This window comes from Podarcis erhardii (genome assembly GCF_964252035.2).
Source record: "Podarcis erhardii genome assembly, chromosome: 9".
Classification (NCBI taxonomy): domain Eukaryota; kingdom Metazoa; phylum Chordata; class Lepidosauria; order Squamata; family Lacertidae; genus Podarcis; species Podarcis erhardii.
In genome coordinates, this window is record NC_138512.1 from 12,924,391 (window position 1) to 12,950,887 (window position 26,497).

Consider the following 26,497-nt stretch of genomic DNA (forward strand, 5'->3'; position numbering starts at 1 on the left):
TTCCCTCAGAAAGAAAAAACGAGCAACTCCCCGCCGGCCCGGCTTTTTACCTGCTCCAGTAAGGCCCGCAAGCGGAGCTCGTGCGCGCGGCGCCCCTGCGACCCCTGCCGCACGTAGGCCGCGTTCACGAGCCTCTCGCTGGCCAGGAAGTTCTCCGCATTCATGGCGGAGGAAAGCGAGGGAATGAAGAGGCCGGCGCTCTCTGCCGAGAGGGAGGGGCTGGGTTTCCGCGCGCATGCGCACTCCGCGCGCGACGCTTTCGCCGGTCAAGGGCAGTGAGAGAGAAGGGCGTTATAAGAACGTGAGCGACTGGCGGCCCCTATCGGAGAGGAGGACGAAGGTGGAAGGTACTTTCCGAACGGCGCCGCTCCACAGAACGCGGCTTCCGTTCTGCGCACGCGCAGTTAGGTCAGTGATGGGGCTCTACAGATGTTGGACCACAGTATCTTCATCCTTGGAGTCTCTAGACAACATCTGGAGGGCCAGTGGGTCCCGCCTGCTGGTTCCCTTAGCCTTCGTGCGGAGAAACTCCCATAGCAATGCTATTATTATTATTTATTTCATTTATTTAACTTTATTAAAGCCTTCATCAGTAGATTTCAGGGCAGTTCACAGCAATTTATCGCGTTTGTTAGTCACTTTATATCTTGCCCAGGGCTATAAAAAGATATTTTTTACCAGGAGTGAACAACCTTTCGGATTTCACAGGTATCCTTCTCAGGCCAAACATTTTAAAGTCTTGCTTTGAGTCTACAGTATTTGAATGAAAACTTTGTCAAGGAGCTTTCAGTGAAGTTAATGAGTCTGGGCAGGTCGTCAAAATGAGCAAAAAGTGCCCAGAGTGTAGTGATCATGTGGACAGAATCCTTAAAAGATGCTAAGTATGGGCGTAGCCATGATTTTTATGGGGGGGGTAGGCTTTTGTTGGAGGGGCAGAACCTGAGTTATTTTTATTGATTTTTATTGATTTTTATTGATTTAGGGAGCGGCAGCTACCCTTCTGCCCCCCTTGGCTACACCCATGATGCTAAGGTTTTCCATCCCCCCCCATTTTAATTATTAGTTTTCTGCACCCCCTCCCTGTTTTGCTATATTTTTAATGACTGGACATTAAAATTGAGTTTTAAAGTTGTCCTAACCTTGTTTTCTTGCATGGGATCAAAGTTTTGTTTTTAGAATTCGAAGATCTGTGGCTCTGATAATAATTTGACAACGTATCGTGTGGAATTAATGTGCTCAGAATTTAGTGATGTAAATATATTTGTTTTCAAACAGGAAATATTTTTGCTTCATGATGCTGTTCTGCAATGCCGCCTACAGTGTGTGTTGAATATGTATCACAAGAGGGCGCCATCATACAACTCAGTCACACACTAATTTATTTTCATTATATTGCCTTTAATCCTCCTACAGCCACAATTGAACACAAGGCTAAAGAAAGAGAGAAAAGCTGACATATCTTTTAGGTACAACAAGTTAAACAACAAGCATGAAATCTCCTTTAAGTCATATAAATGCATTATATATGTAAGAATACATATAATTAATCTATTACCAATTACCGAATCATGATTTTTGGTAGTGGTTCCCGCTTTATGGCATGTCATCCCTGGTGGTGATATGTCTGTTGATCTCAGTATTAATATTCCTCACTCATTATTGAAATTCAGGAGGAATTTAGCAATATTCCTGTTTACTGGTTACTAAGTGTGCAAGTGTGACATTATTAGCTGTGGGGTTATTAGAGAGTTTTTAATTGTCTTATTATCATTTTTTTAATGCGGTGTTTTGCTGTTTGCCATCCTGGGCTTCTTTAGGACAAAGGGAAGGATAGAATTTTTTACAAAATTACAGTTTACAAAACTTCTGCATCATTCATTTCCATGGAATGCTTTATTCAAAACCTCTAGCATCTTCCATAACTAAACAGAAAAAAAGCTTTTAAAATACAACTAATAAAAATTTCTATTTTACAGGTATATCATTCCATTCCTTACTCCTAGGGCATGTCCATTAATTTCAATGCAATCCTGTGCATTACTCATGTCCTGTGGTGGCTGGTGACTATTGGAACTGGTCGGACAGAAGGCAGGAAGGTCACCAGGAAGTCAATGACAGGCAGGGGAGCCAACTTCTAGTTTTGTCTTCATTCTCCTCCCTGCTGAATTCTCCAAAGGGAGGAAGATGCCACCCCTTGGATTGGGTATAAGTAAGATGGTAGGCAAGTGGCGGCTGGTTGAGATTATACCAGGGGCCAGCAAACTTTTTCAGCAGGGGGGCAGTCCACTGTCCCTCAGACCTTGTGGGGGGCCGGACTGTATTTTGAATAAAAATATGAAAGAATTCCTATGCCCCACAGATAACCCAGAGATGCATTTTATTTTATTTTTATAAGTATTTTTATTAAGCAATTTCAACATAACAAATTATCAAATCATATAATCACATACATTATTTCCCCCCTTTTTTCCTACCCCACTTCCATCCCTCCCTCCCTCCCCCCCGAGACATCCCTCAGCTCCACTCTATTTCTCTGCACATATTGTTCTCTGCATGTTATAAAGTTATACATATCCTTGCCTTGTCTATCATATTATCAACCAATAAATTTGTGTATGTTTATTCAAAACCTGCCACAGAGTCCAGTTCATTTTGTTGTCTTTTTAGATAACTTGTAAAAAGTTCCCATTCTTTCTTAAAGTCACAGTTGTCCTTGTCCCGCAGAGATGCATTTTAAATAAAAGGACACATTATACTCATGTAAAAACATGCTGATTCCCAGACTGTCCGTGAGCCGGATTGAGAAGGTGATTGGGCCGGATCCGGCCCCCGGGCCTTAGTTTGCCTACCCATGGATTATACTGTGCTTGATGGAACATTTCCCCATTTGCCTTCCACTGCCCCTACCCAAAGGATTTACTCCCATATAAAAGTGTGTGGGACTGCAGCATTGTTCTTTAACAGACTTTCCCTCCCTAGAGGTTTTAAAACAGAGGTTGGATGGCCATCTTGTAGGAATAACAGAGACGACAGGAGGTTGAATGCAGGTGAGCTGTGCAGAAGCACGCTGGCAGGCGTGCTCCAAGAAAGCTGCCAACGAGCTCTGTCAAGGCTCCTTTTATTAGCAGAAGTCAACAATTGGAAACAGTAGTGAAATCAGCCTGAACTTCCATCTAAGTACTTCCATCTAAGCACATTTCCAGCGTTAGCAAATGTCAGCAGGTGTTTCCCTCAAATATTCCCCCCCGATACCTGATTACATCTGCGTCCCCGTCATGCTCCAGCCAAGCGATACGTCTAACAAACAAATTGTAAGAGGACAAAGGGTCAGGGGGGAAACCCTGTTTTCTAGCCAAGAAGCAAAAGGTCAGGGAAAGCAGGTGTAACGCTCCTTGACATACTGTTGCACGTCTGGTGCGAGGTTTGCCTTCGCAAAGCGGAGCGTTACCTCCACACCATCTGTCATGGATGATCGAGTCTAGGAGCCTGCCTTGCAAGGGGGTGGGCTACAGTTTGTTTATTTATTTGCAACCTATTTTCCTTCCAAGGAGCTTGAGGTGGTGGTATACATGGCCTCCTCCTCCCAATTTCATCCTCACAAGAACTGAGGTAGGCTATGCACTTCACACTTCTCCATCAAACGGGGGCTCGCCAGCTAAACAGTAGCCCAGCCATGGGAATAACAGCAGATATGAATTCCTCAGGCACAGAAGGAATGTGTTTTTAAGAAACCGGAGCCCCCTGCCCCAGTCACTGAAGACATTTGCGGAAAAGTCAGGGGGGCTTCTCGGTAGTGGCACCTGCCCTGTGGAACAACCTCCCATCAGATGTCAAGGAAATAAACAACTATCTGACTTTTAGAAGGAATGTAAAGGCAGCCCTGTTTAGGGAAGTTTTTAATGACTGATGTTTTAATGTACTGTATTTTTAACCTTTTGTTGGAAGTCGCCCAGAGTGGGCGGGGGTAGAAATAAATTATTATTATTATTATTATTAATCTGAAGGCAGCCCTGTTTAGGGAAGTTTTTATTTGATGTTTATTGTGTTTTTAATATTCTGTTGGGAGCCGCCTAGAGTGGCTGGGGAAACCCAGCCAGATGGGCACAGTATAAATAGTAATAATAATCATTGCTTTTTTCCCCTGGGGGTACGCAAGGGTACACATACCACTAAACATTTTGTGAATCTAAGTTTGGCCTTGTTAATGGAGAAATCTGAGGGCTCCCTTGGACAAAAAACAAGGACACCAGCCAGGAATACCAGAGCAAAACAGCAGCCAGTAGGCTTGGTCTTGATTGAAGACTGTTGCAACAGGACTCCCACCTGCCTCAAGGTGGAACAAGATGGAAGCCCCGAACAAAAGAGCCCCCAGACTTTTATTAGCTGCTAATCCCCATGTTACACCCCCCCCCAAACTACATCACTCATACATCACGGTTACATCATGAAAGGGGAGGTCTGGTGGCAGTAATCTGAGCATCCTGGACCCTGCCCCATGGTTCTCCTTGCCCTCCACCAAACACCCATCAAGTGTAACAAAAAAGATATTTACATTTCCCTGTTTCCCAGCCAAAGTTAATCACACCCTTTTGTCTTCATCTGGGTTTGTTATTTCTGGAATGGCTACCTGTCTGGCACTCAGGTATCAGGATGCCAGGGGTTATCACTCAGGCAGAGGGGCTGCTGAGTAGCTGAACTCACATGTCTATATGAATTTCTGAAGTTTTCCCAGTAAGCCAGTACATAGATACATTTACCAGTGAATTCTTACATTTGGTATCGTGCAGCAAAGACCCTTTGAATAGATAGGAAGAAACTGTTTCAAATCACAAAAGTCACAAAAGTGTGCTGGTTTTGGTAGTGGACTGCATGTGCATGATATCTGCTGAAGTGGCACCCCCCCCCCCCGCAATCTATACATAAATTCCTGCAACAGCCTCATCAAGGATGAGCGTACCCCTAAACATTTTGGGGGGCACTAATAATAGTGCTCCCTGGCGATGACAAGCCTACCTCCCATAGCCATCAACCATCCCTTATTTGGCGGGAAACTTCCTTATCCCAGCACCATGTCCCGCTGCTGTCCCTTATTGATGATGTCCCTTAAATTTCCCGGGTTTCAAAGGAAGCAGCTCCTCTTCCTCCCTCCCTGCCGGCCAGAGAGGAGGGAGGCTCCAACTGTGTTGCTTGGCTGCCTGGCCCGTCCCCTCTGGCCTCCTCTCACCAGCCTCGGCCCCAGGGAGCCCCTCCCCACCGGGACTGGCGGGAGCCTCGGGCCCTTCCGCCACCATCCTCCTTGCGGCCGCCGAACTGAGCGTCTCTGCCTAGGGTAGCATCTTCGTAGCTTGGACTTCATTTTGCGCAAAAAGTGGTTGCTGCTTGTAGTTATTTAATTGCAGTGTTTCACCAGCTTGAGCAGCAACCTGTGGAAACGAAGGGCTAAAACCCGGCGCTGCTCTCCCAAATTATCTGGTCCCTTTTAACTTTGTATTTCAGGTGGTCGACTAAAATCCCTTATTTTGGCTGCTGATCCCTTATTTTTGAGGCTGCTGGTCCCTTATTTTCAAATCTATAAGTTGACAGCTATGGAAGAAACTGTGATGAAGTTTCAAATCACCAAAGTCACAAAAGCGATGGTGCTGATTTTGGTAGTGGGCTGCATGTGCATGATATCTGCTGGAGGGGCAACCCCCCCACCCTATACATAAATTCCTGCAACAGCCTCATCGAGGATGAGAGTAAAAAGGTAAAGGTAAAGGTACTCCTGCCCGTACGGGCCAGTCATGTCCGACTCTAGGGTTGTGTGCCCATCTCACTTAAGAGGCCGGGGGCCAGCGCTGTTCAGAGACACTTCCGGGTCACGTGGCCAGCGTGACGAAGCTGCTCTGGCGAGCCAGCACCAGCACAGCACACGGAAACGCCGTTTACCTTCCCGCTATAAAGCGGTACCTATTTATCTACTTGCACTTAAGGGTGCTTTCGAACTGCTAGGTGGGCAAGAGCTGGGACCGAAAGACGGGAGCTCACCCTGCCGCGGGGATTTGAACCGCCGACCATGCGATTGGCAAGCCCTAGGCACTGAGGTTTTACCCACAGCGCCACCCCCTAAACATTTCTTGGGGGGGGGAATAATAATAATAAAACTGAATAATAATATTAATAATAATAAAAAAAACACCTGGATGGCTCAGTTGGTGAGGGCATGGTGCTGATAACGCCAAGGCTGCAGGTTTGATCCCCATATGGGACAGGCTGCATATTTGGGTTGGAGTGTTTCCCAACCTTGTGCCTCCAGCTGTTTTTGGACTACAATTCCCATCATCCCTTGCCACTGGTCTTGCTAGTCAGGGATGATGGGAGTTGTAGTTCAAAAACAGCTGGAGGCACAAGGTTGGGAAACACACTAGATGATCCTCAGGGTCCCTTCCAACTCCACGATTCTATGAAACTAAAACTGAGTTTCCCCTCCCGGGCGATGACAGGCCTTCCTCCACCACCACCACCACCACCTGTAGCAACGGGATGCTGGCCCTTTAAATCCTCAGGTGAGGCGCTTCCGCCCTGCCTGCCTGCCTGCCTCCTCCCCTTCGCGCGCCCCGCGCGCACGCGCAGTAGGCCCCCCGCGCTCCCAACTCGCTCTCCCAATGCTGCCCTGACTTTCCCCTCAACTTCGCGAGAGGGAGAGGCGGCAGCCGGACCTTCTCCCACCCCCCACCCCCCCCCCCGACGCGACGCGCCCGCTGCTTCTTTCCCCTCATGGCGGAGTCCGGGGCCGAGCCGGTTCTCGGCCCAGAGGACGGGGAGGCGGCGGCGGCGGCGGAGGAAGAGGCTGACGACGAGGAGCTGCTCCAGCTGGGGACGGAGGCGGCGCCCGGCAGCCGGGCCGCCAGGGGGGCTCCGGGAGGCGCCGTCAGGGTCAGCCTCGCGGGCGGCAGGGCGGCGGCGGCTGGGCCGCAGCTGGACTACGAGGGGAGCGGCGGCGACGACGACGACGACGACGACGAAGAAGAAGAGGAGCCTCTGCTGGGCTCGGGCCGGAGGGGCGGCCGCCGCTGCCGCCGCCGCAGCGCCACAGGTCAGAGCGCGCCCGGGTTCTTCCCCGGTTTGTTTGCTCGTTTCCACGGTGAGGCGAGTTCGCAGCGCCCAGGTGTGTGTGTAGGGGGGGGGGAAAGGTGGTCGGGCTGTCATCCGGGGCCTCTGAGTATTTTAATTTATTATTATTTTGCCCTTTAAAAAAAAATAATAAAAGAGGGGGGAGGGGGTTAGAGCTGGACCCCTCCCTCCTCCTCCCCTTTCACTTAATTAAGGCGGTGGGCTCCCCCCCCCCCAGTATATGAATTTTCCCACATCCCCGCAGCTGAAATGGAACCGTCCGTTTTGCTTCCTCGAGTGTAACCTTGCCCCTTGCCTCCCCCCCCCTCCAATGAAAACAGGACGTGGCTTCTCTTGTCAGGTTAATCTGGGTGGGTGGGTGGGGGGGGGAAGAAGCAGGGAAAAGGCTATTTTTCTGCTTGTGTTTTTGACATTTAGTCCGCCCGCTTTTATTTTTTGACGTTTTGCGTATCATCCGCATTTCGGCCCTCTTTAAGTCCTCCTGATTTTTAGCATCCGTAAATACAGCGGCGCCTCAGGTTACAGACGCTTCAGGTTACAGACTACGCTAACCCAGAAATAGAGCTTCAGGTTAAGAACTTTGCTTCAGGATGAGAACAGAAATTGTGCAGCGGCGGCGGGGCAGCAGCAGGAGGGTCCCATTAGCTAAAGTGGTGCTTCAGGTTAAGAACAGTTTCAGGTTAAGTACGGACCTCCGGAACGAATTAAGTACTTGACCTGAGGTACCACTGTAGTTGTTGTTTTTAGCTTTCCAAGTGCTTAATTCCCCCTGGTCCGCAAACCTAGTGCAACAGAATGAGGTTTCGGGTGCTAGCTGCTTGTGATTGCTAATCTTTATTTTTTTTAAAAAAAAGCTTCTTGCAGGTGTAGGAAGCCAGGAGACCGGGCTGGAGCCTTTCACCCCCGTGTACTTGCGTGTTGGGAATATTTTATTGGACCAATTGGATACGTTACTTGCTGTTGGATCACAACTGGGGAGACCTAGCTTCAAATCCCCACTCGGCCTGGTAGCTCACTGGGTGACCTGGGCCAGTCACTCTGCCTCAGTCTAATCCACCTCATTAGGGTTATTATGGGGATAATGCCATGAACACAAGTCTTAAACTCTGTGATCAACAAACCCAAAACACATCCCTTCGCCTGAATACTAAGGTGGAATAGTATGTTCCACCATGCCATTCTTTCTTTTGCATGTTCAGACCAAGCTTAAGTAATCCTTGGAACAACTCCCTAAAGTAGGTTACTGCTGTTATCTGTACATTGCACATGAAGGGGAGGATTAATAATCTGTCTTTGCTTACTCCATGAGCTCCTTGTAGAAGTGAGTTGTGAACCAAGAAGTCCCCAATTCAGAAATGCCATTCTGTCTCAAAGCAAAAAGTCCACCCTGATGATATGGCTGGTCAGATGCATGCTAGCAAAACAGTGCATGAAAGCACTGTTTGGCCCTCGTGTCTGGCAAACAGACATGTTTTTTTCAGTAGGTACAGATATTCTATTTTGCTATCATAGTGAACAGTTGCTAATAGGTACAAAGTTTAGATAACCTGAATTCAGACCTGAATTAGTTTGCTTTTCTCTCTCCCATGCCTTTCTTTCATATGCTATATTGTGAACCTTCAGGCAGCAGCTGGCTACCTCGTATTTTAATCTCTGTATTTCATTTAGGAACTGGGATGTGGGTGGCGCTGTGGTCTAAACCACTGAACCTAGGGCTTGCCGATCAGAAGGTCGGCGGTTCGAATCCCCGCAACGGGGTGAGCTCCCATTGCTCGGTCCCTGTTCCTGCCAACCTAGCAGTTCGAAAGCATGTCAAAGTGCAAGTAGATAAATAGCAGGAAGGTAAATGGCAGGAAGGTAAACGGCGTTTCCGTGCACTGCTCTGGTTCACCAGAAGCTGCTTAGTCATGCTGGCCACATGACCCGGAAGCTGTACGTCGGCTCCCTCGGCCAGTAAAGCGAGATGAGCACCGCAACCCCAGAGTTGTCTGTGACTGGACCTAACCGTCAGGGGTCCCTTTACCTTTACCTATAGCACTTAGGAAATACAGGTGCTTTATAACTGTTATTGCAATCCCATGCCTGCTTACCTGGGAGTAAACTCTATGTTGGGACCTAATGGGAATTAATTTTGCAAAGACATGCATAGGATTGTTTGGTAAGTGATAAAACGCAGTTGACAGTCCTAATTTAAACTGTTTTATTTAGCACATACAGGAAATGTTGGAAGTATTGCAGAAATGAACTTCTTCTTGGATGATCCAGAATTTGCTGAAATCATGCAGCAAGCAGAACAAGCCATAGAAAGTGGAGTATTTCCAGAAAGAATCTCACAGGGATCCAGTGGGAGCTACTTCGTCAAAGATCCTAAGAGAGTGAGTGCATTGGTTCCCAGACATGTGTATACCTGATTGGTTTTTTTTTTTTAAAAAAAGGTGGAATGCTGAACTAATGGGCAAAGTTAAGTACACATTATCACATTGGGGCTTGTTTTGTTAATCCCACACTATGGTTTCTGCAGGTGAAATGAAGAGCCTGGGGAAAAATACACCCCTCCTCCAATAATGATCATATTAAAATGATGGTAATGGGTCAAAAAACACTTGCTTACTTTTATAACGTAAGATCTTAAAGACAAAGGAACAAGTTGCATATGAAATTGTAATGGCCTTTACAATAAATTTTGGTATATTAACTAGACTTCAGGAAGATTTCATCCAGCATGGCATCCTTGAGAAGGAGTTTGAAAAATGTGGACCAGAGAGTGGCAGAAAATATTTCTTGCCATGGTCTCGTAGTCTCTTCAACTTCAATGAAGAAATTGGGCTTGAAGAATTCAAGTAAAACAGCTTTAACATGAAATCTGTTGTGTTGCAGCATTGTATTTCAAACCAGTTCCGTGACTTTCTCATTACTACCTGTGGCAATAAGCAAATCTTTGTCTCTTTCTCAACTCATTTGTATTCACATGCAATATCTAAGTGAGAGGTCTGCAACAGCTATATTGCCAAAGTATGTTCCAGAATACATCAGGAGTGCCAGGGTGTAGTTGTAACTTGTGTGGCTTGTGTCCTTGTTTAGGGATAGTTTGGAGAATTGTGTGGGTGAGCACAGGTTTAGGTTATAATCCTAACTCCACTCTACCTGGGAGTATACCCCATTTAATTCAGCAGGACTTCTGAGTTCAGCAACTTTTGACTTCTGAAAAGCATTTGATATATTTGTATATGGACATCAAATTAACATCAAATGTTCCTGCATTGCAGGGGGTTGGACTAGATGACCCTTGGGTCCCTTTCCACTCTACAATTCTATTAAAATGGTGTATTATTTCAGTTTGGTTTGCTGAATATAAATGAACTGTGTTAAATCAAGATCCCATTTGACTTTAGGGCACTGGGAGTTTTTCTGGAAACCCGTACTTTAGTAATAGTAATAGTGATATTTATACCCTGCCCATCTGATTGGGTTTCCCCAACCATCCTGGGCGGCTTCCAGCAAAATATAAAAACATAATGAAACATCAAACATTAAAAAACTTCCCGATACAGGGCTAGCTATAAAAAGGGAGAAGACACAGGGCTGTAGATAGGATAGTATGGTCAGAAAATAGAATATTGACTAGCAGGCACAGGTGTTCTTAGTAGCAACCATTTTAGCTGGAGCTATGTGATTAGCTGTAAGAGACAATAGCTAATGTATATTCAGAGCCAGAAACTCATTTCCCTGAGGCAGCATCTAGTTTCTGGTATACCTTGTTAATGATTATTGGCAGGGGGATTGTCACATGCCATGCCATGTGTGTACCATTGGTAGCAAAAGAGAAACCAAGGTACTGACTCAGACATTCTGAGCCTTTTAAATTTGTCTTATTTAGCTAATGTTTCTTACCTACGAGGGACCTGGGTGGCACTGTGGGTTAAACCACAGAGCCTAGGACTTGCCGATCAGAAGGTCAGAGGTTCGAATTCCTGCGACGGGGTGAGCTCCCATTGCTCAGTCCCTGCTCCTGCAAACCTAGAAGTTTGAAAGCATGTCAAAGTGCAAGTAGATAAATAAGTACCGTTCCGGCGGGAAGGTAAACGGCGTTTCCGTGCGCTGCTCTGGTTTGCCAGAAGCAGCTTAGTCTTGCTGGCCACATGACCTGGAAGCTGTACGCTGGCTCCCGCAGCCAATAAAGTGAGATGAGCGCTGCAACCCCAGAGTCGGTCACGACTGGACCTAATGGTCAGGGGTCCCTTTACCTTTACTTCTTACCTACAGAAGATTTCTAGCAGAACTTTTATTATATAGAGAGGCTAATGGGTTGTAAAATCCTAAGAGAACTATTCTGAGCAGTAGAACCAATAAGACAAAAGGTATTGTGGCACCTTAGAGGCTGGCTGATTTGCTGTGACATGGGTTTTTGGCTCATACTTATTAAAATATGAACTCAAATTTCTCTTTTGTTTAGAATGCTGATGACATACCCCACACTACTATAGTAGTGAGTTCAGTTGTTTCCCCTGTGCCATGTTGTTCCAACACAAAACAAGAAATCATTATTAAACTACTCCCCTTTCCCTCATTCTGTCCCATTTAAGCAGTTTACAGGTACAGGCCTGCTCAACTTCAATAGTAGAACTGCATTCCACATCTTCAGGCCACCCATATGTGGGTGCTCTCTCACTACATTTTTAAGAATTGTCTCTAGGGAACAACTTACCCATCATTGTCAGGAAGTTAACTGGAACCGAGAAAGTAGTTGTGTATGTTTATGTGAGCTGAAGGATGCTGCAGACAAAGCAGTCTAATAAAGTGAAAGATAATGTTCATCTAATAAACTCAAATACTGATTGCCAACCTAAGACTTTCTGTCTGACTTAAAGTGACTGAATGCTCTTCGTTTTGTTATAATCCTATTTTAATGCAAAATGTATGTTCACTAATACTCTCACTTAACTATTCCTTTGGACAACGTCTAATGGAGGTCATTGATTGCAGGATGTGTAACTGGTGAATGTATTTATGAATGAGCCCTTGGTAATAAAGCAGTAGATACTGGGTCCAGTCATACTTTTGTCGTGACTTAGACTTGATATCTATCATCTCTCTCTCGGGGTCTTTTACTGTCAGCTGGTCAACCCAAAGCACCAGTCATGTACACACTTTACAGCAAAGCGTGCATTGTATGTTTTAGCAGAATGCTTCCTTCTAAAAAGAGTTTGAGCTTAATTATATACAGTATTTTGATGCAAGCTGTAAATGAATTACTTTTGAAAACTCCATTTGCACATCCATAGTGCCTTAGGGTATTTTACTGTAGGTTTCATCATTATTTTGGTCATTCGGTGTAGCAAACCTCATAGATAATAATAAGCATTGGTCAAATTGACATTATTCTCAGTTAGTACTAGGTTCAGTGCATAGTCAATCTTTCAGCATACTTCTGGTTGCTACAAAGGTAAATCTAATAAAATTGCCACTTTCAATACTCATATGCAGAGCTAGAGTTCAGCTAAATAGAAGTTCAGCTGAAAAGAAATAGAGTTCAGCTGAATAGAATTGCATTATATTATTTCCATTCTAACATAGATCAGTTGTGATCCCAGATAAAACAAAAAGCAATTGCTTTGGTCTTTTTATTTTTTAAATACTCAATTTCTATGGGTAAAGCAGGTTGTATTTCTGCTGGATATGTCCTCTTATCCATTCTGTTAGGCCCCTCACTTGAGTAGTTTAGTGAAGGCATTGCAACTCAGAAGCTAAAGGCACAGAATCTGATTCCTCCCGCTTAAAATGCACCATGTGAATTATGTGTTACTGTGTACACTGTTTGAGAAAGTGTGTGTACTTGTTTGAAGGGAATGCTTACACATTCATGGACCATTTTGGTCATGAATTTAGAATTTGTGGACAGTTTTATACTGTACCAAATGAAGATGTTAATGTTTTGTTTCCTGTTTTGCTGCCTTTATTTAAAGTGTACTTATATTGTACTTGAGCCACAAAGAAGAGATTTTGTAAGAGCTGCTAGTCACCTTAACAAAACCCAGTAAAATAGTCTTGTTGTTGCTCTCTTCAACTGTGTGACGCTAAGTCACATCACCCAATGCACAACAACATGGTTGCATTCCACAGTGTGAGTTGTAATAGGTGTGGCCCTAGTGAGAACTCTAGCCAAGGAGCCAAACTGTTCCATAGATGATAAAATACCAGGTAGACATAATACTTTCTTTGACTACTTTCAGAATGAAGGCATTTTAATAAATACTAACTACTTACTTCTTTCCTCAGAAATCTATTGGAGTATTTAAACCAAAATCTGAAGAGCCTTATGGTCACCTAAATCCAAAATGGACCAAGTATTTTCACAAAATGTGTTGCCCTTGCTGTTTTGGCAGAGGCTGTCTTGTTCCTAATCAGGGATACCTCTCTGAAACTGGTGCCTATCTTGTGGACAGTAAATTGGGATTGGGAGTGGTGCCTAAAACAAAGGTAAGACAGATTTGTACCAGGAGTTGACTCTGTAGAAATAAGACTTTGCAACCTAAACTGTGTAACTAGAGGGTGCAGGGAGGGTGGGGGGCACTGGGAGCCACAGCGTGCGGGGGGGGGGCACTGGGAGTGCTGCCTGAAAAAGCAATGTGGGCATGCAAGGCACCAGAGCAAAATGGGGCTTGGGCACTGGGATTCTGGTTCCTAGGAAGTGATGACCAAGGTCACTGTGGCACATATCTTAATGTCTAACCAGGACAGCGGCAACATTTTCTTCATAGGCTGCTTTTGAAGCCTAACCCTATACTTCAGTTAGTTCAAACTGAGGCCGCCCATTTAATTACAGGATTAAGCTGAAGGAAGCACATTACCTTATGTTCAGAACATCTATACTGGCTTCCTGTTGTTTCTGGATTAGACAAAGTGTTTTTAATCTTTGAAGTTCAAAATGGTTGAGGCCCAGTAATCTAAGCCAACACCTTATTCCTTATATTACGTGTCCACACTTAAAGTCTCCAAAGCTAAAGACTCTAAATCCTGTTTTATGTTGTTTGCTTTAAAGGTTATCTGGATTGTTAGTGAGACCTTCAACTACAGTGCAATAGACCGTGCTAAATCAAGAGGCAAAAAATATGCTTTAGAAAAAGTGCCAAAAGTTGGCAAAAAATTTCATCGAATAGGACTACCTCCTAAGGTAAGCCCTTTGAAATTCTTTATTTCCATAGTGTTTCAAGGGATTTCCTCCCTTTCTGTTGGTCAGAATTCAAAAAACACTTATCTCCTCATACCAAATGCCCAATTCTTAAAAGTAGGGATTGCGTCTCAAGAAAAGGTAAAAAGAAAACCAAACACCTCATTGGGTATACCAATGCTCATGGTTTTACTTTCCTTCCGAAATAATACTTTGTGGGTTTTGTATGTCTTTTCTTTGATCTTTGTTTGTTTGGCCTTATTAAGACTGGTATCACTACCTCCTTACTGCTGCCACTTCCCATTAACTCTTATTATCTTCAGATTTCTGTATAATCCCCGTTGCTCAAAAGAGTCCTACAAATGACACTGAGAAGTTATCCAGGCTCTAGGAAAATATAGGCACAGCTGTCCATTTGGCACAATTCAGAAGAAGTACAGAAACAAGAATATAGTCAAGAAAATTGCTGAATAACATTTTCAGTTGTTACAGGCGGTGATGCAATTTCCTGCATAGTTCATGCCTCCCACCATGATTAGCATAGTCAAAATAATACAAATCAAGAGATATATCTCAAACTTGCATTATTTTCACAGGTCTCCACAACCAGGCTGTTCAAATTCAGAGTTCTAATGTGTCCATAACAGGGAATGTCTTTAATAGTTCCACAACTGCCAGACTTATCTAGGATTGCCATACGTCCAGAATTTTCTGGACATAGCCAGAATTTGGCTGTCAGAAACAGTGTCTGGGCGGAAATCACTGAAATGTCCAAGAAAATCCGGATGTATGGCAACCCATCTCGGCAGTATCATTTTTGGCAATTATCCTTAAAAATGGCTCTTTTTTGCCCAAAAAGCTCAACAAATTTTGTGTCTGGATTTTTGGTTACGGTATTGAAATACGGCAACCCCAGCCTTACCTATTGCTTCAGTTTTCTTTTCCCTAGCACATGCTTAAATATTTTTGGCTATTTTAACTTAAATTTAACAGCTCTCAGATCTCAACTTGAATCAGTTTCATGGGCTGAATCTATTCCAAGTCCAAAGTTTTGGAGGATGTCTATTAATAGCTTCTGGTTATGCTTATTATTATTTCTCCAATATGCCTCTGAATACCAGGTGTTAAGGGTGAAAGTGGGTTCATGCTATTGCACTTGTATCCTGGTTGTGGGTTTTCTGTAGGCCTGTGGTTGGCCACTGCGACAACAGAATGCTGGACTGGAAGGGCTATTAACCCGAACCAGCAGGCTCTTTTATGTTCTTATTTATGCCAGAATCAGCAGTGCTGCTCTTTTGTTCATATGCTACATTTGTTCTTGAGGCAGGACGCTAAATAAATAAATAAAATAATTTAAATTAATAAATTTAAAATAAGTAGTTGATATCATGCAAATCGAGAACAGAACACTACTTGGATATTAGGTACTTTACAAATCAATTTTGTTCCTTTTCTTAATGCAGGGTTTATTTTAAATTTCAGGTTGGCTCCTTTCAGCTATTTGTGGAAGGCTACAAAGAAGCTGACTATTGGCTCAGGAAATTTGAAACAGACCCTTTGCCCGAGAATACAAGGAAACAATTTCAGTCTCAGTTTGAAAGATTGGTAGTGCTTGATTACGTAATCAGAAACACTGGTATTTAATAGTTTTTCTTACTTCCATAGCTCATACTCATTTTTCTGGCATACCTGTTCAACAGATAATTAGGTGGGCTCCCAGTGGGAAATTCCCAGCTGATTCGAGTGGGGGTCCATGTTAGTGCTGATCCTTAAATTCTCATTTGTTCCTTTGTAGTCCTATCTGTACCTGCCCCCACACAGGTGAAGTCAGGGCTGGGACAAGTGGCGGTGGTTTGTGGGGAACAGCCTCACAGATAAAATTGGGAACCATGCCAGTATTCATTAGGTCCTTGGCTGGAGGTTTTCAAACCCTATTTGAGAGATTTGACACTGTTTGAAGTAATATGCTTATACTGTGCTAGAGCAGGGATGGGGAATCTGTTTCAGCTTAAGGATCACATTCCCATCTGAGCAACCTTTTGGAGGCCGCATGGCAGTGGTAGGCTTGAGCAGACAATAGATGTGAATTTTAATTTTGTATAGTAGACTATCCCCCAGCTGGGAAAACAATAAGCATTATCAGAATCCAGGGTCATATTTCAGCTTTGCAAAACTACTCAAGGAGGGTGCAAAGCAGGGCTGGTGAGCCTAGGAAGAGTCCCAAGGGCCAGACAGAGGGCTGCATTTGGCCCCAGGGTTCTATCTCTGTGCCCAAAAAAGGGCAATTGCTATGAATGTCCATTCTTTGCTGTGATGTACTAATGACGTACTATGAATCAAGCAAGGCATTCCTCTGCATTTTAGAGGAAAGGCTTCTCATACTGTTAATTTGAGAAGGGCTTCTGAGAGTTCTTGCCAGTCAAATGTTTGGGTTGGACTGATACTTGCATCTCTCTGTGTTCCTGAGAGTGTAAAAGGTAGCTCATTTATGCATAAACCCTTTCTAGAAGGGTAGCTGTGTTTGTCTCTTGCAGCAGCAGTATTCTTTTGTTGCTCGTAGGGGAGTAGAAATCTTTACCGTTTCATCATCATCAGGTTTTCAAACATCATCATCAGGTTTTCATGTTTGTTCCTAGGAACAAATGAGAAAGTGTGGGCTAAACCAAACAGAAACTGTCACATCATAGTCAAGATGGTTGTGTTCAAGTGCTTCCTCATCAGTGTTCTCTCAGTAGTTTAGCTGGTGATCCTTTAAAGATGTGGGCAGCAAAATATCATAACTGGCCCATGTAACAGAATAGCCGTGGCTTTATCTACCACAGAACTTCCCAAACTGTGTGTCACAACACCATTGGTGTATCGGTTGCAGTGTGTCGCGCAAGCGTTCCCCACACTCCTCCTGGGGTTGGAAAGGGGTTAGTGTAACCTCCAGTTTGCTAGTACAGTGGTACCTCGGGTTACATACGCTTCAGGTTACAGACTCCGCTAACCCAGAAATAGTGCTTCAGGTTAAGAACTTTGCTTCAGGATGAGAACAGAAATTGTGCTCCGGCGGTGCAGCGGCAGCAGGAGGCCCCATTAGCTAAAGTGGTGCTTCAGGTTAAGAACAGTTTAAGGTTATGTATGGACCTCTGGAACAAATTAAGTACTTAACCCGAGGTACCACTGTAAAACTGAATTACTTTGTTGTGGAATGATGCATGTCTGAAAAGCATGCCACTGACATGAAAAGTTTGGAAAGCTCTGATCTACTGCCTCACTGTGTGAGATTTATCTATGGGACCATTAAAATGATATACACTGTAGCAACATAGTGTTATTTGCAGCAGTGGTTCTTCAGAGATGTTTGACCTTCACACTCAGCTGAAGATAGCTCAGTTGGTAGAGCATGAGATTCTTATTAATCTCAGGGTTGTGGATTTGAGCTCCATGCTGGGCGAAAGGATCCTGCATTGCAGGGCGTTCACTAGATGACCCTCGTTGTCCCTTCCAACTCTACAACCCTATGATTCTATGACTCTTTTTAAGGTTCCCATTTGATCCCTCAGCAGCTACTTTGACATAGTCAGCGGGAAATGGCTCCTGTTAGAAAATGTCACTTCTAAAACGCAACTGCAGCTGCAGAGGAGAATTAACTAGTGTTGGGTACCAGCTCCTGTTTCTTATTTCTGATAGTCCCATATATTCTTAAGTCTCCAAAAACTGTCCCACCAGTTGTTCTGATAGGTAGAAGGAAGCTCCTTCCTCAAATGCCTATTTATTTTATCATTTAAAAAAACAACCCAGACATGCACATGATGCAGTTCATAAGACAGTGTTATAATAGGACTAGGTTATATTGATATTGTCCTGGAATTTTTCATTCCAAAAGAAAATAAATAAAGACCATCATTCTAAGAAACTTTGTTCATTGCTTGCTTTTCTGTAGTACATTGATTTTGTCATTAGTACAACATCCCAGATTCTCCACAGCCTTTCTGAAACTAATGGTCCCATCATGTTTTTACAAGCATTTGACAATATATATTTTCAGAGCTGGGACGTAATGTATTACTTCCAGATCCCCCTCCAGTACTGTATATTTCAGATAACATAATAGTAGTGTTTTAAGGTCATATGGTATTGGATCCACTATTATTTCTGTAATGAAATTGCAAATTGTCCTCCAATTTTTTTGGATTGTTGGACAGTGTCAAAATATGTGTACAGTATAAAATCTGAAAGAGATCCGTTGACTTTGCAGAAACAGTTTGCACAGTTGGATATATGTGACTTGATCAGCATGGTGTTAGATTGGTATAGCTTTTAATAAACATTTTCCTTTAGCTTTATCAATATTTATCTTAGCTGAATCTTGGCCCATGTCCAACTCCATTCTGCTGTAGCTTCCTCAAATGTTTAGTGAGTAGAGGAGGAATTTGTTCTGTTTTTTCCTTTATAAGTAAAGGAGTATACTGTATAAGCAAAGGATTCTTACTGTTCTGAAAAAGGGACCCAAATATTTTTGTGAACTTCTGCCTCAGCACAAATAAAGTCCCCCTTGTAGTTAAACGGGCAGGGAGGACAAAAAACCCCCATATAATGCAATTCAGAATATGAATTATATCATGAGGATTGCATTTTCTGACTATTGCTGCTTCATGAAAAAACGTGGCATTGTAATTTATATGCAATTTTTATTTATTTAACTATTCCAGTTCTCTAAAAATGATACATTTATGATAATTATATTGGAATTGTTCATTTCAAATATATGCTTTATTCTAATGCATTTCACTGATTCTGCCCCCCCTTATTTTATTTGAAGATAGAGGCAATGACAATTGGCTAGTCAGATATGAAAAGCAGAGTGATGAGAGTGAACTTTCTGATAAGGTAAGAAGACAAAAGATGCTTGTGCTATCATTAAATAATACAGATATCAGTAATAAGACAGTGTCTGCGTTCAGGCTTACAATCTAAATGCCATGAGACAAAAGGAAAAGGAAATGGGAGGGAGGAGGAAAATAGCAGGCGTAGGCAGTAGTTCTTAGTTCTTGTAACAACCAGAATAAATTGAAAAGAGTTCCACAAGAGGAGGAGCCAAAGGTTGCTGATCTCTCAGCTCAGCCCTGAAGCCCCATATGCATGTGTGTGTCTCTCAGCTGTAACCTCATATAATGGCTGCTGATAGATGTCAGTTGGAGAGAAATGAAATAACAGGCACACAGCTATGTTGCAGTGATGTTTCCTAAACCCTAAATTCAAATATGAAAGCTTTGTTGTTATGTCAGATATCATATTTGGAGGTTTTTTATCCCCCACACAGATTACACTTACTATGCTATACCACATGTTACATTCAAAATTATTAATGTTATGTGAATTACTGCAGGTAGAACAAATAGTTGATAACAACTATCATCCTGTTACATTAGGCCAAGAGCAACACAAGTGAGCACGCCCTCTCAGACTAATAAAAACACTAAGCTAATGTTGCAATAAGGCAAGAGTTAAGTTCTATCCAGTGGTGGAATATATGTACAACGTGGAATTTTTTATATTGTTGGATCGAGCTTGTGATGTGATAATGAGCATGTTATAACCAGTAATTAATATATTTGATTTTTTTGAGTTGTTTTTCATCTATGTAGCATTATAAGTATCTTTGTTTATTGTATAATCCTGTTTCTGTGACTATTCAGAATAAAAATAATTTTAAAACTAAAAGTACTTTTCTTGCAGGATATTCAGTGGATTGATAAAAAAGAACCTATTATTAAAATTGCAGCAATTGATAATGGTTTAGCTTTTCCTTTCAAACATCCTGATGAATGGAGAGCATGTAAGTTAAAAAAAAGCACAACAAGAAGAAGTTGAATAAATGTATTTACTTTTCATATGTGTGACTATCTCTTTCTAAATAACTTTTTTGTCTAGTGCTTCATCATAGTGATTATGTATTTTGCTCATAGATGGTGTAAAATCTGAGAGCTATCACTGTCGCCTATGTGAACCTCCCTAAGCACTAAGGTCTGCTGGGAATGCAAGACTCTGCATCCTGTCTCTTGTAGTGGCAAAGGTGCATAGTGGGGCATTTTATATGGACGCGGGTGGCGCTGTGGTCTAAACCACTGAGCCTAGGGCTTGCTGATCGAAAGGTCGGCGGTTCGAATCCCTGCGACGGGGTGAGCTCCCGTTTCTCAGTCCCAGCTCCTGCCAACCTAGCAGTTCGAAAGCACATCAAAGTGCAAGTAGATAAATAGGTACCACTCCAGCAGGAAGGTAAATGGCGTTTCCGTGCGCTGCTCTGGTTTTGCCAGAAGCGGCTTAGTCATGCTGGCCACATGAACCTGAAAAACTGCGGACAAACGTCAGCTCCCTCAGCCAGTAAAGTAAGATGAGCACTGCAATTCCATAGTCGTTCACAACTGGACTTGACTGTCAGGGGTCCTTTACCTTTTTACCCATCCTTTTGAAAAACCCTTTCAAAGGAAGTTCACTATTCCCCCACTTTTTTGAGCTTTCATCATCTTAGCGGAATGTCATTATTTATAACTGCTTTTGAAAAGAAAGAGAACAATGTTATCTATTATTAACTTGTAGCTGGTTGTTTTATATTTATTATATTTTGTATTTATTGTGTTTTAAGCACTAAATTGGCATAAATTGCTCTTCTCAGCTGCATTTTTTTCCCAGTCTTTCAACTTGTCAGTTAACAGGTTAATTTTAGTTAATTTTTAGCACAAGGTTGTAAGCAGGATTGTGTATATCAAGTTGCATTTCCTGAAGTCAGCAAATGCATCTAAAAGCTTGACTATGTAAACCACCTTTTTTTCTTCCTATCTTCCGCTAGATCCATTTCATTGGGCTTGGCTTCCACAAGCAAAGGTCCCCTTTTCTCAAGAAACAATAGACTTGATTCTTCCTCGTATTTCTGACATGAACTTTGTACAGGATCTTTGTGAAGATCTTTATGAATTGTTTAAGGTAACTTCAAAAATATATTTGGTAGAACTAGTTAAAGTAGTGTGAGATACCTGGCAGGAAGTGTAAATGTTTTGAACTAGCGATAGCTGTGAAAGCAAAATGCTTGCAAAATATTTATGACAAATTTGGACAAAATATGATTTATTATTTATGGTAGCATGCTGTGTACTGCTATAAATCTCTGGTTGCATAGGGGATAAGTTTGGATTGAGTTAAGAAACCTTCTGAAACTTTACTTTTTCATTTTTTTCAATTAAGACTGACAAAGGTTTTGACAAGGCTACATTTGAAAAGCAAATGTCTGTGATGAGAGGACAGGTAAGAATGCTTTTCATTGTAACTGTTCCTTTAAAAATACACTTCTGCAATATATTTGTGCAGAAAACAATTATTCCTCAGTTGCTCTTTATTAAAGACAAAGTCAGTAATCCTATTCAGACTTATCTAGGACTTAATGGTACTTCTGATTAGAGGTATATAGCATTGTGCTATAAACAACATTGAATCTGGATACGACTTAACCGGTACTATAAACTGATGGGCCACATAACCAATAACTTCTTATTCTTAAACAGCCTGGAAACTACTGGGTCAGTCTGTACAACAACCCCCCTGTTCCTCCAAATAGCTTCTTGACTTTTCTTATCATCTTGCAATTGACCTAGTAAGGATCACCACACACTCCGACTGATATGGATATTGCCGTATTGCCCATTCTAATTTATTTGTATATTGCATTCAGAGTGGTTAATAGAAAATGGAAGTCTAAATACAGTAGTCATACTGCATCACTATGATATAAGATTGATCATGAAACAATTTTCATTTCAAATATATCAGAAATATAAGTTAGCCTAAAATTTAGCAGTAGGTCAGCTAAAAATATCCAATACCTTTGCATCCTAGGGTAGCCCCACAGCTGAGAACATTAGTTCCTAGCAACTGTCCCTCCTTCAAAAGTTTCTATACCTCTACTTGAAAGGCCAGAAAGTCAGCTCATAGTACTTCTGATACTTGGGGCCCCAGTACTGGATAGTATGGCAATGAAACAGCCATCCCCTAATGCAAACCACCTGTCCCCTAAACTTCTTTTAGAAGTCCCCTCTAAACATGTTAAATTCTTATTTAGACAGTTCGCATCTTGCCCTTCATCTGAAGATCTCAGGGCAGGTAGTGGCAAAATTCAATAAAATGCCATATACCTAAGATCATAAAATCACTGGAATTGCATAAATCACAGCAATTACCGTATTTTTCGCTCTATAGGACACACTTTTTCCCCTCCAAAAATTAAGGGGGAATGTGTGTGAGTCCTATGGAGGGAATGCAGGCTCCTTGGCTTCAGCGATAGCAACGCGAAGCCTCCAAAGCGCAGAGGGAGTGCTCCCTCCGGTGTGTAGTACCGTATTTTTCGCTCTATAGGACGCTCCCTCCGGTGTGCACCAACCCCTCTCGCTCTCCAGGCTTCAGGGATAGCTGCCTGAAGCCTTTGGAGCACTGCTCGAGTTCCCGCTGCGCTCCGGAGGCTTCAGGTTCCTTTCGCTGAAGCCAGGAGAGTCTTGCTCTTCCAGCTTCAGCGAAAGGAACCCAGAGCCTGCGGAGCGCAGCGGGAACTCGCACTGCGCTCTGAAGGCTTCAGGGATAGCCGCCTGAAGCCGGGAGAGCAAGAGTCTCCTGGCTTCAGCAGAGAGGGAGAGCTGCAGTGCCCCTTCAGCCAAGCGGGAGGAGAAATGGAAGGGTTTCTGTTTCTCCTGCCGCTTCGCTGAAGGGGCGCTGAGCAGAGAGGGGGAGATTTTTTTTTTTCTTGTTCTCCCCCTCTAAAACAAGGTGCATCCTATGGTCAGGTGCGTCCTGTAGAGCGAAAAATACGGTACTACACACCAGTGACCATTCACAAAAGCCCGGGTTAAAAAGCCATGTTTTGAGCTGGTGCCTGAATGCTATCAAAGTGGGTGCCACCCAAATGTCATATTGCCAGGGTGCCACCACAAAGCAGTCCCATTCTCACATCAAATTTTACTTAAATTTTCTGAAATTTTACTTCAGGAAAAGGAGCTTGTACTATACTGCTATCTCTTTATAGGCAGTTTGATGCCATATACTTTTGTGTCTACAGATACTTAATCTTATTCAGGCATTAAAGGATGGAAGAAGTCCTCTTCAGCTTGTTCAGATGCCTCGTGTGATTGTGGAAAGAAGTCATGGTGGAAGTCAAGGACGAATTGTTCACCTGAGCAATGCGTTTACACAGACTTTCCATAGCCGGAAGCCATTCTTTTCCTCTTGGTAGAGACACGTAAATGTCTTCAATTTAGCAAGACTTTCTGTTGTGTGAAAGTTTTAGAATAATGTAATTCTGCTGTACACAAAGTGCTGGACTGCCAAAACCTCAGAACTTTTTAAAGTTTTGTGTTTTGAATGTAATACGTTTACAGTTTAAAATTGTGAAATTTTACTTCAGGGAAATGCGCTTGTCCTATACTGTATTTTTATAGACAGTTTAATGTTTTCTGTATCTAACATTAAAAGGGAAAAGAAGTTTACAGGTGCCAAAGACTACTTTTGCATAAATTGTAGGAAAGAACTGCTCTGTTGGATACAAATGTCAGAAATCAAAGTCTAATTTTCCTTGTTGGAAATGAAGCACAGCCTTCTCATTCCTCTACTGCAAGAAAGCTGCTTGAACTTTTGCAACAATTACCAAATATCTACATGGGTTTCTTACAGGTTTATATTCTCAAATATTACAGATTTATATTCTCAAATATTACAGAATTATATCTTGATCAGTTTACTGTGGAGATCTGGGACCAATACCATTACATCTTAATTTGGAGAATAAATGACATGAAAGACCAAATTATTCCTGCAAATCCAAAGGAAACTTAATTATTTCATAGTTTTTTATGCCCTGGTGGTTTTTTTTTAACTGAATACACAAGCCCCCTACAAGGTGGGGCTTGTATCCTTCCTTCTGCATCAACACTTTGAGGGTGAAGATGGGAGTGAGCCTCAATTTATGTCCCTCACATACTTAAATTATACTGTGTGATGTACATCCCACATGCAATGTGTGTGTAGATTTCACCCCTGCTTTAAAAAAAAAGTGAAATTGTTTCAATGGGTCCAATTAATATATATGAAGCTCTCAGGTTATACGTTGGAAATAGATGAACAGGTGGAGGAGTGCTGATGAACTCCTCCATCTATAAACGGTACAGGTGGGGCTGTGTGAGAATATTCTCTAAATCACTCACAGGTAGTGTTCTCCCCCCTGCCCAGCAACAGTTGAACCAGCCACAGACCACTTTCTTAATGCTTAAACAAATCCTTATAGGGAAAAGAAGATGAAGGCATGTTTAGTGTCCTTTATTGATACTTCAGGGTCTCCCAAGGTGTATTTGTAGATTGAGTTCAGGATTTAGGGTGACACTACATTTTTTAGGAATGCACATACAGCTTGTCTCTTTGCATAGCTATGCCTTGTCTTGATTCTTTGTGGTTCACTTGTATAGATGGAGAATTGAAAAGGTTAATATATTGATCAATCACAATATTATATTTCTTGAAACTGTTATCAATGCCCATTAAATCCATCAGCTGACGCCAAAGTGGAAACCTCCTGTTACTAATATATTAAGAGCCCGCTCCTTTGAATTGTTGGATAGCAGTACCGCAGCTCCGTCCAAACCTGACTGAATCAGAAGTTTATTCTGGGGATTCCTGACCATTTATCTTCATGAGATTCCTCAGCAACCCAGAGCTATTTTGTTGGATTTAACTTGGCATAAAACATCAGTTGCAGAGGTAATTTTACAGAAACTTGGAATTTAGTAACACCTGTTGTACATTCATTGTTCCGCTTGAATGTGAGGACCTCAAGTACCATCTGTAGGAAAGATTGCTTCTATGAAAAATGTTTTTTGAATTTTTAGCCATGCTGTTATCTCAAGCTGCTAAGCAATACTCCTGAACTCCCCAGATTGGCCTTTTTATTTTTTTATGTTTTGAGGGGGTTGATAAAATGTAGCATGTTAGAGCAATGCACTTAATATACTAAATAAAATGTCTAAGCCTTAAAATGTAAAGCATACTGTGGATTTTTTAAAAAACCAAACTGTCACATTTCTAAGTTTATTGTGGCTTCAGTTTTTATCAACCCTTGTAATTTTTTTATGAATGCGTAAGATCACCAGACTTTGCTCTCTTAAAACAATAAAAATGATGGTCTGAAATGTACCTCTTTTTTGTCTCATAATTATTACATCTGTATCCCACTTCTTAGCTTAAGACTGGTATGCATGGATCCCGTCCCCCCACTTTTTAGTATTATTATTATTCTTGCAACAGTAATGTGAATTAATTCAGGCTGCTGGAAGTGTGACCTGAGTTTACTCAGTTAATTTTATGACTAAATAGGATTCGAATTTCGGTTTCTGGCTCATATCTTCCAACTGTACTGGCTACATTCATGATGTAACCATGCATCAAAGATCAAAATCACTTGCTAGTCTTTATGCGTAGCATCCAAAGGGCATAGCATGTGTATGTGCTGCATAGACAAATTTATTTTCATGGGCAACCTTCGTAGGAGAGGTCATCAACCCTAAAAGTGTGAGAAACGATGGTGTACAGCAGGCACCCCCAAACTCGGCCCTCCAGATGTTTTGGGACTACAACTCCCATCATCCCTAGCTAACGGGACCAGTGGTCAGTTTGGGGATGCCTGGTGTAAAGTTTTCATATCTTAGAATCAAGGTATTGAAGTTTATGCTATACAGGCAGAATAATGGGGGTGGGAGGATGAGTGTTTATGGTAATATTTATTATTTTTATTTACCTTTCCACCAAGGAGCTCAAGGTGACATATATGGTTATCCCTCTTCTCATCCTTACAACAACCCTGTGAGGTAGACTAGGCTGAAAGATGGTGACTGGCCCTAGGCTGAATGTGGACTAGAAAGAACCCTGGTCTCACAGATCTTAGTCCAACACACTAGCCACAACACCACACTGGTTTCATGATGAGTCATGAGCATAGCTCAAATTAAGATCTTCAATGAAATGAGGAAGCTGTACGCGTGGAAATGCTTGGTGCAAATCTCAATTCCTCTCCAACTCAGAAAGTTGCTTGCAGGTAAACAAACATCTTAATTGGGGTTACAGATAGGTAGCCGTGTTGGTCTGCCATAGTCAAAACAAAAAAATTCCTTCCAGTAGCACCTTAAAGACCAACTAAGTCAGTTC

At 42.5% G+C, this 26,497-nt stretch overlaps 2 protein-coding genes across 6 annotated transcripts in view; one reads left to right on the top strand and one right to left on the bottom strand.

The window, feature by feature from the left end:
* SEPSECS (Sep (O-phosphoserine) tRNA:Sec (selenocysteine) tRNA synthase) overlaps nt 1-212 on the bottom strand; it is a 41,631-nt gene extending 41,419 nt beyond the window's left edge. The window contains exon 1 of one of the 2 annotated variants that reach the window (XM_081876366.1): nt 51-212. In XM_081876366.1, the coding sequence (XP_081732492.1) occupies nt 51-164 (114 nt within the window). In that variant the 5' untranslated portion in view covers nt 165-212. The remainder of the gene's footprint in view (nt 1-50) is intronic. The other variant, XM_081876365.1, reaches the window with a different exon arrangement.
* Nucleotides 213-6,717: 6,505 nt separating this feature from the next.
* Nucleotides 6,718-25,489, top strand: PI4K2B (phosphatidylinositol 4-kinase type 2 beta). Of its 4 annotated transcripts, none has more exons than XM_081876338.1 (10): nt 6,718-7,123; nt 9,322-9,488; nt 13,390-13,590; nt 14,153-14,284; nt 15,764-15,917; nt 19,089-19,156; nt 20,006-20,105; nt 21,117-21,250; nt 21,509-21,568; nt 23,367-25,489. In XM_081876338.1, exons 1-10 carry the CDS (start codon nt 6,757-6,759, stop codon nt 23,538-23,540), a joined length of 1,557 nt encoding a protein of 518 aa, XP_081732464.1. In that variant the 5' UTR covers nt 6,718-6,756; the 3' UTR covers nt 23,541-25,489. The 4 variants fall into 4 exon arrangements, with proteins under 4 accessions (XP_081732464.1, XP_081732465.1, XP_081732466.1 ...); XM_081876339.1 differs by having other exon boundaries at nt 6,718-7,075; XM_081876340.1 differs by having other exon boundaries at nt 6,718-7,075; nt 9,331-9,488.
* The last annotated feature ends 1,008 nt before the right edge of the window (nt 25,490-26,497 follow it).

Excerpts from the sequence above, each read along its gene's own strand:
- PI4K2B (XM_081876338.1), top strand. The coding sequence starts at position 6,757 with ATGGCGGAGTCCGGGGCCGAGCCGGTTCTCGGCCCAGAGGACGGGGAG. Across the intron at positions 20,106-21,116 it reads TCCTGATGAATGGAGAGCAT|ATCCATTTCATTGGGCTTGG; the intron begins GTAAGTTAAAAA and ends ATCTTCCGCTAG. Across the intron at positions 21,569-23,366 it reads TGTCTGTGATGAGAGGACAG|ATACTTAATCTTATTCAGGC; the intron begins GTAAGAATGCTT and ends TTGTGTCTACAG.